The sequence below is a fragment of the Denticeps clupeoides genome, chromosome 2 (assembly GCF_900700375.1).
Source record: "Denticeps clupeoides chromosome 2, fDenClu1.1, whole genome shotgun sequence".
Taxonomy (NCBI): domain Eukaryota; kingdom Metazoa; phylum Chordata; class Actinopteri; order Clupeiformes; family Denticipitidae; genus Denticeps; species Denticeps clupeoides.
The window spans coordinates 4,488,347-4,502,058 of record NC_041708.1 but is presented as its reverse complement, the minus strand read 5'-3'; the positions used below and the strand labels follow the sequence as shown (position 1 = coordinate 4,502,058).

Below are 13,712 nucleotides of genomic sequence, written 5' to 3'. Positions count from 1 at the left end.
CATTTCCTGCCTGAGGGGCAGGGGAAGGGGAGAAAGAGCTTTTTTTGTGTGCATGTGTATGTGGGGGGTATGTTTTGCTTCGGTTGATGTTGTTTGTGTGTATCGAAGCAATATGTCACGTACCTATTCATTCAAGCCCGAGACAGACAAGACGGACGAACACGCAAAGGTACGAGGTGACGTTTCCTGTGCGCCCGTCTCAGGTCCGTCTCACAGTCAGTGGATGTCAGAAGACACCAGTGACAACGGTGCGCTGCTGGTGTGAAGATCATAGTTTGAATTCCGTTGGGGAGGGTTATGTGTCCTCTGCTTTTAACCCATCACCGTTAGTGAGCAGTGGGTGGGGACGGCGCCTCGACAGTTCCGGATTTGAACCCACAGCCACTTCGTCACCCGCTAGGCCACCGCCGCCTCAACATAAAAGGGGCCTGTACAGTTCATTAATAAGCTAAAATTCATTCTTGAGGCTGGAGCGCGCTGTAATAATTGAAACTGCTAGAGAGACAAACGAGGGGAAAGAGGCTCAGGCCGTAAAGTACGCGCTAAGGTGCCGACTTTGAGTGAAGGTGAACTGAAATGGACGTCCACCGCTTTGTATTGCTTGAGGCAAAAATGTTAAAAAAACGTTTCCAGCGCAAGGCAAGCGCAGGCCAATCATACCTGTCCAATAAACCTCTTGTGCAATTTTACCAATCGCATTGGGTTAAGAGGCCGTTTTGTCAGGAGAAAAAAGGACCGGTGGCCTACGTGTGGGCCAACCGTAAACAAGCTGCGTTAACAGCATTAACTTAGTTTAACACGTTACACGCAAGAAACTGCAACGAAACCACGACCTTGACCACATCGCGTGGTCTCAAGGGATTCTCGGATTGTAAGCTGAATTCGTTCATTATCGGAGGAGAGTCCCCCATCTGTCACTGGCTGACCGAAGGCTTTGGAAACCCAATTTCAATATGGCCACTGATGGTCACCAGAGAACAGCATCTTAGGGAAAACGCTGCCAGATTAATGAGCCAAATGGAAACCGGGTTATTAATGCAATTGTGTGTCTCGAACTGGAGGTTGTGACATATTTCAAAAGGGCAAATGAAAAATGGGAAGGGACGGGGAAATAAGTAAATCAATAAAAATGTTTCGTTCAGAGTTCTGCAGCTTTGTTTGCGGCCCTGAAACCAGAACCTTTACTCGATTTACGGAAGCATGTAAACTATTTGAGCTCTTCAACAAGCTTTTTGCACAGGTGCGTCCCCCTGTTTGTCATACCAATAAATACCCATGAACGCTTGGGAGGGATCAAGAGAACAGATGCCATGGTGGAACCCCCCCAACAGAAGGGCAGTGGTGGCCGAAACTCGTAACCGTCAAGGTTTAGATCAGAATGGTAAGCAGCAGACTACTAAAGAGTGGAGGGATCATCTCTCTTGCCATTCCGTCCATTCCTGTGGATACACACAGACACCACATAATGGAGAGAATTCAGCAAATCAAGTTTTATTTGTCACCTTGGAACGTCGGAATGTCACATTCTTGCTGCTTTTGCACATTGATACAGGATTGTCATCAGCAGGACACGTTTGCTGCACATTCTGAAGGACAACAGGCTCCTTGATTAGCTGAATTCTTGCCATTATGTGTTGTCTGTCCTCAGAGAAGCTAATTAATTTATACTAATTATCAAGATCATAATAGTGATTAAAATAAACACTTCATGGGGCATTAGGGACTCTGTGACCTATGCTATTTATACTCTTGGTACAAAAAAGGCAGCACACATAATATACAAGCCCCAATGTAGATTAACTCCCTGACAATGAAAATAAAGCCACTTGGATTTGGAGTTCATTACTGCAGTGATTAATATATTTCCGATGTAGACATGTTACTTGATACAGTGAATATATATATATATATATATATTTTTAATGGACACATCCAATGGTCGTGAAAGAGATATCTTTCTTTTCTCAAATTATTTGCCCGAAAAAGGCAAATGCAATAAAAAAGAACCATCTAACACATTATCAAAAACCTGGAAGCATAGCGGAGAATCACCATCCCAATGATGATGGTCGGAAAACAATCTTGAAATCCCATAAAGCTTACATTAAAATCTATATTTCCATGTACTGAGTAGGCATCTGGCAACATGGGTAATGTAACTCTGTGTATGGCAAATGTTCCGGGCCTTTCAAATGATTGGGCATGGCCATAACATGCCAGGAGCAACTTGGGGGAAAGGGGAGTGTTGGTTGGTATGCACTGCAGCACCATGCCAGACATTCAGACATAACGGCTGGAATTACAAGGTCTTCGCAGTTGAGGATCGGAGCTGCTTCAGGTTTTAGAATGCCTTGTGAAAGTGAAGTGATTGTCATTCTGAGACACTGCAGCACAGCACAGGGTGCACACAACAAAATGTGCCCTCTGCGTTTAACCATCACCCTTAGTGAGCAGTGGGCAGCCATGACAGGCGCCTGGGGAGCAGTGTGTGGCACCTCAGTGGCACCTTGGCAGATCGGGATTCGAACTGGCAACCTTCTGATTACACTTCCTTAACCACTAGGCTACCACTGCCCTACTTAAATACTGTTTTTTGTCTTTTTAGCACACAATTTTATGCAAAATGTATATTATGCATGCTCAGGTTTGTATATATTTTGTAATTAAACATGTTACTAAATTACAAGTCAATATTAAACTGACATTTTTCATTTTCACATACCCTTTTATTTCATAGTGGGGTTCAGCCTAATTGAATTTGCTTGCTTTCAATATTTGGTGTTAATTTTCATTTAATAGACATCACTTGGTATATGCATGACCATGTTTGCGATGCAAATCTTTTTTCCAAAGGTTCACTTGTGTCTGCAAATCAAATTTAGTTTGATGTCACTGCATGATATGAGCTGGACTCATTAATCAAATGAATTGAACTGAAATCAATCAACACAATTTATTTGAGTCATTGGAGAAACGTGATCATTTTTTTCTTATAATTCTGAGTCAGAAATAATTTTAGGTGATCAAATCAATCAAGTTGCTGTCAAATAACATTAACGTTCCGTGAGAGCGATTTTTGAACTCTGGTTCTTTCTCAACCCCCAAATTACTGGAGGTTAACGATGTCTTGTTCACGATGCCCTGCGTGAATCCAGGAGAGCGAAGACATGTGAAGTCAGTCAAGTGCTTCTTCTTTTTCGCACATGAATCTTGCATCGCCGAGGGAGCGTAGCGGCTTGGAGGACGTGCTGAAGCGCTTTGCTCGGAATTCTACAGGGGGCCCTGCTGATAACGGGAGTCACTGGAGCAACGACAGCGACTTTCATCTGGGATTCCAGCCTGTAATCCCAGTGGTGAAATGTCGGGCCGCACTCGTGGTTTAAGTGGTTTAATGGAAACGCGTCTTGAAAGTGAGTAATGGTGGAGAATTGGCCTTATTGAGGAGCCATGAAGGAGCCAGTTAGCCAGGATCCAGACCCAGATGCTGACGCTTATGCATGTGGACCGCGTCGCTGCTGCTGTGTCAGTTTTAAGCACTTCTTCCCGCCCGGATCTCAGGCCAAGGCTGTGCTGCAGGCCGGCTTCTGGCTTGTCTCTCTCTCTCCCTCTCTCTCTCTCCCCCGAACGAGGCAGGAGCTCGGAGGACTTCATCTGATGCTTCATGACGGAAGACAGCATCTCCGTCCTGTCCCCACGCCACCCTGAGTCAGAATGTGTTTCATTACGCGGGCAGGGTATTATCAATCACCGGTGCTTTTAAGTGGGCTTGGAATATAAATATTCCAGCTGGGGGAGGCAATGACCTGAAAAGCGGGCGTTTATGAAAATAAAATTTTGGCTCATGGACACACACGCAGACCCTCACTGCAAAGATCCTATAATCGCAGCGCTTGCCATTTTGCCACCGGGCCTTGTTGCTTCTGCTAATGTGTAGCAATTGATGTATTTAACGCATGACTGAAGAGGTGTTAGCCAGTAATTGTTTAGGGCGTGACATGGAGGGGGAAAAAAAAGGGACCGTTGACCTTACGCTATTGGATCAGTGAAGCGCTGGCAAGAAACAATTACAGGGAGAAAAGGAGGCGTCCTTAGCGGTGCACGTTTCAAAAAGGCCCGTACCCTTCAAAATGTACGCAGGCATGGCACCAAGATGGTGGCGGCCGCGAATCGCTTTTTTGGAATCTGCAATTCTTCCGAAATTTGGTGACCCACCAACGTCGCCACGTGCCTTTGCTAATTTGCTATGACTGTGCTCGGTGCCCGTGGGCTAAAGTAAGCAGTAAAGGTTAATCCAATTACGGCAATGGATGAATGAATTTCTCATTCGTGGTTTGCGACTACATCTGCATGCAAAATATCGAAGAACGCTTTAAAACAGCAACAAAAACAATCATACAAATTAGTTTTCTTTTTTTACAGCAAGATTTAGCAAATGTAGCCACGGCTATTTTTAAACGCTTCCTTATGCAAGTGACCTGCTTTGGTGTTAGTGCTGTGCATGCGAAAAAAACAGTGAAGCCGAGACAGGCTGTGGTAAATCAGGCCCTTGGTGTAATCTCAAATCAAGCTTCTGTCAGTGTGATGGGTGCAGAGCAGATTGGTCCGCCATCTGGTGGACAAAGTTGAGAAGTACCGTCCAAAATTGTCAAATAAATGAATATATGAATGGGTTTTTATTTATAAAGCGCTTTTTACAATGTACGTTGGCACAAAACTGCTCACACTGGAACAGTGCTCAAGGTACCTAGTCAGCAAACCCTGGGACACAATGGTGGTAAGTGGGATTTGAACCTGGGCCTTCTGGTTCATAGGCGAGTGTGTTACCCACTAGGCTACCACCACCACTATGATATAGTATTGAGGTAGTATTGTAGGAGCCAAACAGGTAAATCCATGGAGGTCATCTACTTCACTTTCATGAATATTTCAGTGCAATGACAGTGCTAACGATTAAATGAAGTTGCAGAATTAGTATGAGAAAAAGCATTAACCAAAGTTGGGAAAAATGTAAAAAAATCATTCATTCATTCATTCATGTCATCCCACGCTGTCTGATCTTGGTTTCGAAATTGCATATTGAGATTGAATCCTTTATTATCGTGCCTTTAACGTGAAAGTTCTTCATGAAACATCATCTGTTCCATCTTTTCTCCCAACTCATCCATCGGTTTAATTTACTGGCAACTCCAGCATGGACCAATCAGGTCTTTTTTTTTATTTATTAATGGCAACTATCAAATCCAGTTCCCAGAGCAACATTAACTGTAGTGTTCGTCATTAGTCTCCATGTTCTTGCTGCCTTTCGTCACCAGGGGGAGACAGTGTCATTGCAGAAAGCCTTTCCAAGAAAAATGCCACTGCCTTTCACTAAAATAATTCAAACGGATCACAGTGGGATTGTGGCCAAGATGCACAAAACCTTCCAGTTTCTGATGTGTCGCCAATATGAGTTGATGAGTTGGCAAAATGTTTCTCTCTCACCTCTGCAACCACAGTCTAAAATATCGCTGCATAAATGGTGCCACTCAAGTGTTTACAGACCTGTCGTCCATGAGACAAAATGTGGGTTAGATATGCACACAGGCAGAATCACAACAGACAGACAATAAATTATTGTGCTAAACTAAAGCGAATTTAAACAGAAAATAAAATAATCGTGCTAAAGTAAAGCAAGAATTAAACTTCAATGTTTTATTATAAAAAAAACCGGCATCCTCTCCAATGAGTAGCATTTTTCGTGATATCACTGCGTGTGTGTGGTATATTATTAATAAGTGCTGTGTAATGTCATGAAATACAGTACAGGCCAAAAGTTTGGACACACCTTCTCATTCAATGTTTTTTCTTTATTTTCATGACCATTTACATTGGTAGATTCTCACTGAAGGTATATACTGGTGACAACCTCTTGAAGCTCATCGACTGTGCAAAGCAGTAATCAGAGCAAAGAAACTAGAATATAAAACATGTTTTCAGTTATTTCACCTTTTTTTGTTAAGTAAATAACTCCACATGTGTTCATTCATATTTTTGGTGCCTTCACTGAGAATCTACCAACGTAAATGGTCATGAAAATAAAGAAAACACATTGAATGAGAAGGTGTGTCCAAACTTTTGGCCTGTACTGTATTTCATGACATTACACAGCGCTTATTAATAATATATCCCATCACTGCGTGCGTAAGTGAACATTTTCTCCTGACGTGATGGAAGCATAGAGCAGTGTTTCCCAAACCTGGTCCTGGAGGAAAATCTGGTTTTTGTTCCAACCCACATATCTTCACAATCTGCCCCACATTTTACATTTATGGCTTTTATCAGACACCCTTATCCAAAGTGACTTACAATCAGTAGTTAAAGGGACTACTGGTGCTCTTGGGTTAAGTGTCTTGCTGGTGGGGTTTGAACCTGGTTCTTCTGGTTAAGGTAGGGCTGGAGTAAAGACTCTTTGGCACACGTATAAGGATCTGAGGAACCGAGTGACCAAATTGTGACATGGATGGACACCTGGATCATGGCACTTGAGAAATTAAATAGTGTCCTTTTCTTCTACGGATGCTTAGGTCTGCTTTCCTGGGGAAGAGACAGTGCCGAGAGCCGCACCATGGGAAGAATGGGGCAGTGGTGGACTAGCGGTCCCCGCAATCAGAAGGTTGCCGTTTCGAATATCAATCCGCCAAGGTGCCACTGAGCAAAAGCACCCCCGGGCACCTGTCATGGCTGCCCACTGCTCACTAAGGGTGAACATTTCACTGTGTGCACTGTGTGCTGTGTTTCACAATGACAATCACTTCACTTTCACTTTAGAAGAAGGCACCAACCTGAATGTTGTTGCTGATCATGGTACCAGCATGCCCTGATGGTCCTGTGCATAATGGTTGGAATGAGTGGTTTGAGGATCGTCTCAAGTTCTCCGGATCCCTTTCCAGCTGAGCATCTCCTAGGCCTAGAGGAGGTCCACACCAACTTTAAGACCTGATATTATAGCGGTTTGTTTTAGATATAACTGTTAATGCTGCAAAGCTTGGAAAGCTGAAGGTCGTGTTAGATGTGTTTTTCTTTATATAATGATCCATTATTTACTGGCTGAATACTTAATTGCGCCCTTGTTTTACCCTGCGCTGTAAAAGCATGTTTGCTACAACGCCTCATAAAGCTTTCATGCCACGCTCAGCGCTGTAAGAATAGATTTGCCCTTCTCGGGCCAAAAAAATAAAAAAATTAAAAATACAACGAATTTCAGAGCAACTCCTGACCCGACAAGGTCCCGCTGGCTCCTTGGGGGGGTTGGTATGGATTTATCACTCCATGGAGAATACTGGGTCACAGACGACCAGTCATGTCCCCACGCCCAGCTGTGAAGAGGCAGAGATTCTCGCCAGAGCCTCTCGTATCCATCCCTGCTTGAGAGGAGGGGAAAGAAGGAGGTCCACATTTCAGAAAGTTTTGGAGGACGTTTTTTTTTTTTTTAAGGTCGCCCTGGTTACCGAGAAGAGAGTCTCTCCATCCTCACCAGCACTGTTCCCAACGCGCACATCCCCCTCCCCCCACCTGCCTTTGGCACAAGGATGCTCTTGCAGATGATCTGTCCTACTGTTGCCTTTTTTCTTATATTTTTTTAGCGGCCAGGCACTAGGACCCTGGCTCTGTCTCACGTGAGGCTGTAGAACGAGGGAACAATAAACGTGAATGGAGTTCTGTGGCGTCTCGTCTAATGGGCACTTGAAGACGGGGAAGTAAGGAGGCGGGGTGGAGAGAAGGCGCCGCCGTCCTGCCCATCATGCAGCAGCGGACCGAACTGGGTCAGACAGACACGCCGACGGGAGCGGAAGGGAAACAGGGTGACGAGCCTCGCGCAACCTCGCAAAAGGCGCGTGCTCGCCGGCGCGCGCGCGCACGCACGCACGGCGACGTCCGAGAGGCGAGCAGCGGGATTCAATAGTGCTTACAGTTCTTTTTAATTTTTTTTTTTTTAAATCTGTTCCGCGCCGAGGACAATGGGGCAATACCTCGTCCATGCAAACGGCGCGGGCTCTCGCGTGCGTTAATCTCCATCCGTTAACGAGGACGACGTCGTTAAAACACGTGCGAGAAAGAAAAAAAAAAACACGCACAAAGAAAGGTCGATAACGGAGCAGGAAGGGAATACGCGAAGGCGAGGAAAAGAGGCGGAAGGGGACGAGCAGCGGTGAGGTGACCTCGGGCGCGTGGATGCAGGACCATGCGGGAGAGCGGCAGGGCGCGAGCGGGTGAGTGAGTCACGCGGGGCCGCGCAGACGACGCGGTTCTTTAAAACGATTCACTTCAATCCGACACTGTGCCGCTTCATAGCGAGTCATTTAAATAAGTCACCGTTATAAATGTTTTTTTATTACGACGCCGACGTCTCTTCTGTTCCTTAATACGATTCACTGTACCACTTTATAACGAGTCATTTAAATAAGTCACCGTTATAAATGTTTTTTATTACGACGCCGACGTCTCTTCTGTTCCTTAATACGATTCACTGTACCACTTTATAACGAGTCATTTAAATAAGTCACCGTTATAAATGTTTTTTATTACGACGCCGACGTCTCTTCTCTTCTTTAATACGATTCACTGTACCACTTTATAACGAGTCATTTAAAAAGTCACAGTTATAAATGTTTTTTTATAACGACGCCGACGTCTCTTCTGTTCTTTAATACGATTCACTGTACCACTTTATAACGAGTCGTTTAAATAAGTCACAGTTATAAATGTTTTGTTTTTTTTACACTAAATATGTCCTACATCTGCGTTCTTTTGATCTATAGGGACTCGTGGAAACAAGTGATATTTTCATGTAACATTTAATCGAAGTAACTTAATTTATATGAAAAAGTGAAAAAACAAAACATTTATTGCAGCGGGCAGGTTAAATGAATCACGCTTCTTATTACCTGCGAATTTCAAAACTAGCGCGTCCTAATGATCTACATGCCGTCTGGTGTCAGAAAATGCAAACTGAAATTGGGTCATCTTCTCACACTTATTTTTCCACCGCCCTGAAGGAATAAAAGAATAATAAATGCAGACAGTATTCTTTAAACTGATATTAGTTAGCTTTTTGGTAGCCCTCCCTGAGCACACGCCGAGCAGCAGTAGTCTTGGGTGAATTATTGTGCAAAAATTTACCATCGCTCATTATCCCTTCCAGCGCCCAGGTGTGTGTGTCAACTGGTGGGCGTGGCGTTGTGGGTGGGCCCCCGGTGGAGGACATGCAGGCCCTGTCCCTAACACCGGTCTCCGCCTCCGAGCTGCAGCAGCGATTCCAGCTGATAGCCCCGCTGGGGAAGGGCACCTACGGCAGAGTGGACCTAGTGGCTCACCGCACACAAGGTGTGTGTGTGTGTGTGTGTGTGTGTACATGCACAGGGCACATATGAAGCGTCTGTTCCCTTTAGAATCTTTCTAAATATGCAGTCTTATAAAAATGACTTTTTGTGCTCAAGTAGGCATGTATTGTGTCTTCATTTACATGAATGTGTGTGTGCGCGCACCAGGAACTAAGCTGGCTTTGAAGTATGTGAGTAAGAACAAGACTCGGCTGCGCTCCTTCCTGCGCGAGTACAGCCTCAACGTGGCCCTGAGCTCCAGCCCCTTCGTCATCCAGGCCCTGGATGTCCTGTTTGAGACGGACGACAGCTACGTGTTCGGCCAGGAGTACGCGCCCGCCGGAGACCTGTTTGACATTATCCCCCCGCAGGTACCACGTTGTTCCTCATCTCCCGCAGCCGTGGCGTCATCTTTACCATTACAGCATTTCGCATTGTTTTTCTCGTACGTTGTCACTCCCATCATCAGCATCACTCTGCCCACAGGGTGGTGACATCCCTGTCATCTTCATCACTTTCTGACAGGTATGGTGGCATCACCGGCATTGTTGTGCTTCAATCCCTCAATTACAGAATTGGTTGAAAAAGCAAGATAGTTCATAATAACACCAATATATTAGATTTGTTTTATTAATCAAAATATTTTGTGGTATTTAATGTATTAATTTAATTGGAGTTACTAAGCTGATCGGTAACATTTGAATTGAGCCAGTGGGACTGACCTTGCAAAAAAAAAATGGTTGTAATCACTCTGGATAAGATAGTCAGCTAAATGGGGCAGAAAAACAAATATTCTTTAATGCATCAACCCAGTTTTCCTGTCCAAAGGATTCTGTTATACTTGGGTGATTGGTTGATTTCATCTGCAATTTAGTCAAATCAGTGGGATTACAGTTACATTCAAGGCATTTATCAGACGCCCTTATCCAGAGCGCCTTACAGTCAGTAGTTACAGGGACAGTCCCCCCTGAAGACGCTCGGGGTTAAGTGTCTTGCTTAGGGACACAATGGTAGTAAGTGGAGTTTGAATCTGTGACTTTGTGGTCTTCTGGTTTACACCCACTAGTCTGCTACCATTCTGGAATGATGTTGACATCTCAGGACCATGTCCAGACAAACATGCAGATGAACAGTTCTTTCATTCAGGCATCCTGAGTGATGAACTAGAGAATGTGACGTTACTGAACGCGCCCCATACGCTGTGTTTTATACGGCACCTGGAAAATATGGCAGTGGGCCTCCGACTGTCTGTGACCCGTCTTGTGTCCCCGTCTCTAGGCCGGTTTGCCAGAGGACATGGTGAAGCGCTGTGTTCAGCAGTTGGGACTGGCTCTGGACTTCATGCACGTCCGGTCCCTGGTGCACCGCGATGTAAAGCCGGAGAACGTGCTGCTGTTCGACCGCGAGTGCCGCCGCGTGAAGCTGGCCGATCTGGGCATGACGCGCAGGGTGGGCAGCCGCGTGCGGCGCATCAGCGGCACCATCCCATACACGGCGGCCGAGGTGTGCCAGGTGTCAGGGACAGAGGGCATCGTCGTGGCGACGGCGCAAGATGTCTGGGCCTTCGGCGTGCTGCTCTTTTGCATGCTCACTGGAAACTTTCCGTGGGAGGCGGCGCTGCTCAACGACACCTTCTACACGGAGTTCCAGCGGTGGCAGCAGGCAGGGTGCCCGACGGGCGCGGTTCCGTCCCAATGGCGGCGTTTCTCCGACGACGCCCTGCGTATGTTCAGCCGCCTGCTGGCCGTAGACCCTGACCGTCGCTGCGGGGTGAAGGACGTGTTCTACTTCCTGAAGTACGACCTGCTGAGTCGCCATCGCCGGCGCGCTTCCTGCAGGGGTGGAGGCAACTCCTCCCGCTCCTCCCACAGACATGCAGAGCCGTCTCCTCCCCCTGGCACGTCCTGCATATGCCCCGCCCCCCTGAAACGTAGCATCCTGTCGGAGCCACACTCTTCTAGGGAGGAGCCAGCCAAAAGTCCCTCCCCAAACCGTAAGGACAAAAGCAAGATGGTGATGGCCACGCCCATCGAGATCTGCGTCTGAAGCATACCACTTCTTCATGGCACACCTGATGCCGTTCGTAGCTGACCAATTAGAGCTTAGAGGAGATTAAATCACTTCCTGTTCGGCTTTTCACACTCAGTTGTGTTTTTTGGACAATACCAATAATAAGCTGTTCTCATAGTACAGGGATATTTTATAGTCTGTCATGTGTGTGTATGAGAGTGAATGTGTGTGTGTGTGTGTGTTTGTATGTGTATGGTGTAAATAACTCAAGCACACTGTACAGGGCTAGAAGACGTTAAGTAAATATTATTTTCATTAGGTGATTGCAGGCGTACCCGAACGTGGCCAAGTCCTGCTTCCATTGCTGCAGTTGTGTAGCCCTCACCCATCCAAGAAAAGATGTCTGCCGCAGTCTCATGGTAATGGTAACTTCAATAATCATATAACAATTACCTTGAAATTAAACATTGCTCACATGCAACCTTTTTTTAAATACCCCAAAATTCTGCTATTACCTTCATATTTGGTTTATCCTGATAGTGACAAACATTGTGTAAAATATACATTTATATAAATAATAATGGCTACGTTTGTCAAAATGATAACAAGTACGTACATAATTGTGCAAACCTACAGTTTCCGACTGACTTAGTCTAGTAATTTCTAATGTAAGTTCACAACCTGCATATGTTGAGTTTTATTTGGCACATGATAATTTTACTAAATAGTTTTTAACATAATTAAAAACTGGCCAATCCCTTGTTAGTTCCCTGTGATTGCATGGACGTCCCACGTCTGTCCAGGGGATGGGGATTAACACCAGCCTCCTCTAGTGCTGGTGCAGTCAGACTGCTGCTTTTTTGACACCTAGTCTCAAGAGTTGTTTTTGACGAGGTGCTGAAGGTTTGAGAACGTTTACCAGCCGAGAACCTGGCAGTCATGCAACCATTGGTCGCCTAGAGCTGCCCATGCAGATCCTGACTGTTGTATGACAGCGCTATTACAAATGCAGCCGTTAATATTTATGAGGCGCCCGCAGGCTATGATCTTTTTTGGATCTAGTACTTTGAGTCAGATTTGTGGTGCTTAAAAATAGGCAAAAGTAATAGTGCTGTGTTTGAAAAAATAACGGCCAGGACCTTAATTCTCTCGACCATTATTGCTGTTTTGTTCACACTTTAATCCGTAGCTCAACGATGTACTACCTAATATTTCCAGCTTTGTTCATGGCATCATAGAAATTTATAGATCGTATTATACATATAGTAATTTAATTAAAGGCGCCCTGGAGACTTTTCAGTTATTGGAGGTTTTGTGTCATACAATCCTAGTGCATCTAAAAAATTATTTTGAATGTCCTGGGAAATCCATTTGTATTTGTAGTTAAATAAAAAAAGGGTCCAGGTTTCTTTAATGCTACATTCATTATATCAAATTCTTAGAAATTGGCTGGTGGTTTATTTAATTCCATTATGAAAAATAAAAAAGTTTAGGTGCAGTAGTGTTGGAAGAGGTTTACACAGTGGTCATACAGGCTCTTTATTATGGGCTCAAAAAAAAATTACATTGAGACCCTCAAACGGGGCACCCGTAGGCACTGTAATTTAATAATATGTGTTTAAAATCTTTCATGTTGATATGCACTCGTTTTGTCAACACTCTGAAAGCGCCCTAGAGAAAATTGTCTGCGTTATTCCCTTCACTTTCTTTTTAATATGACTAGAATGCAATCAAAACAATGGAGATTCTCACATACATTTGGGACAGTGTGGCACAGACCAACCTTGCCCAGCTGAATTTGTTAGTGGTATTGTGTAGTTTTTGCAGGGTAGCCAGTGACACCGGTGCATGGTGGACACACGCATCCTCGAAGCCACGTTTCAAATGTACCTCATCCAAAAAATTAGTCGTAAGTATCTTTTATTGGTTCGATGTAGTGCACACATGTAGCTGTTTTCTGTTACTGTGAATTTAGGGGGGGGTTTAGCGCCTGAAAAGTATGTAGCAGAGGAGCGACTCCTGCAGACGATGCCAAAACTTCAAAGACAAACTTCCTGTGCGACAAGCAGCACCGTGTGCAACACAATCGCCTCAGCAGGACTTATGTTTGATTAGAGGAAATGCGCTTGTCGCCGAGCCATGCACGCACTTGTATACACACACACACTGGGTTGTCTTCTGTGGGCTTGTGTGTGTGTGTGTGTGTGTGTGTGTGTGCATGCCAGTGTGTCTGATCTCATCAGAAATAAAGAAAAGAAAAACGGGAACTAGAGCTCTAGTCATGTATATAATGCGGTTGCCAGAGCTCACTCTGCACTGAGTGTCTGTAATGAAATGCCTGTC

General features: G+C 45.0%; 2 protein-coding genes across 3 annotated transcripts; one reads left to right on the top strand and one right to left on the bottom strand.

Moving 5' to 3' along the window:
- Nucleotides 1-3,270: 3,270 nt before the first annotated feature.
- LOC114768048 (uncharacterized) lies at nucleotides 3,271-7,585 on the bottom strand. Its single transcript, XM_028960122.1, has 4 exons — nucleotides 7,488-7,585; nucleotides 7,257-7,400; nucleotides 6,822-6,946; nucleotides 3,271-3,701 (listed from the first exon to the last, which is right to left on the bottom strand). The coding sequence occupies exons 1-4, from the start codon at nucleotides 7,535-7,537 to the stop codon at nucleotides 3,271-3,273; spliced, it is 750 nt and encodes a 249-aa protein (XP_028815955.1). The 5' UTR covers nucleotides 7,538-7,585.
- sbk1 (SH3 domain binding kinase 1) lies at nucleotides 7,570-12,814 on the top strand. Of its 2 annotated transcripts, none has more exons than XM_028967518.1 (4): nucleotides 7,570-7,802; nucleotides 9,182-9,363; nucleotides 9,528-9,730; nucleotides 10,638-12,814. In XM_028967518.1, exons 2-4 carry the CDS (start codon nucleotides 9,243-9,245, stop codon nucleotides 11,403-11,405), a joined length of 1,092 nt encoding a protein of 363 aa, XP_028823351.1. In that variant the 5' UTR covers nucleotides 7,570-7,802; nucleotides 9,182-9,242; the 3' UTR covers nucleotides 11,406-12,814. The 2 variants fall into 2 exon arrangements, with proteins under 2 accessions (XP_028823351.1, XP_028823350.1); XM_028967517.1 differs by having other exon boundaries at nucleotides 7,570-8,249.
- The last annotated feature ends 898 nt before the right edge of the window (nucleotides 12,815-13,712 follow it).

Coding starts and splice junctions, on each gene's coding strand:
- LOC114768048 (XM_028960122.1), bottom strand. CDS start 7,537: ATGTGCGCGTTGGGAACAGTGCTGGTGAGGATGGAGAGACTCTCTTCT. Junction 7,401..7,487: donor ATGGAGAGACTCTCTTCTCG/GTAACCAGGGCG, acceptor CCTCTCAAGCAG/GGATGGATACGAGAGGCTCT. Junction 3,702..6,821: donor TGATCAGCAACAACATTCAG/GTTGGTGCCTTC, acceptor ATTCTGACTCAG/GGTGGCGTGGGGACAGGACG.
- sbk1 (XM_028967517.1), top strand. CDS start 8,212: ATGCAGGACCATGCGGGAGAGCGGCAGGGCGCGAGCGG. Junction 8,250..9,181: donor GAGCGGCAGGGCGCGAGCGG/GTGAGTGAGTCA, acceptor TATCCCTTCCAG/CGCCCAGGTGTGTGTGTCAA. Junction 9,731..10,637: donor TTGACATTATCCCCCCGCAG/GTACCACGTTGT, acceptor CCCCGTCTCTAG/GCCGGTTTGCCAGAGGACAT.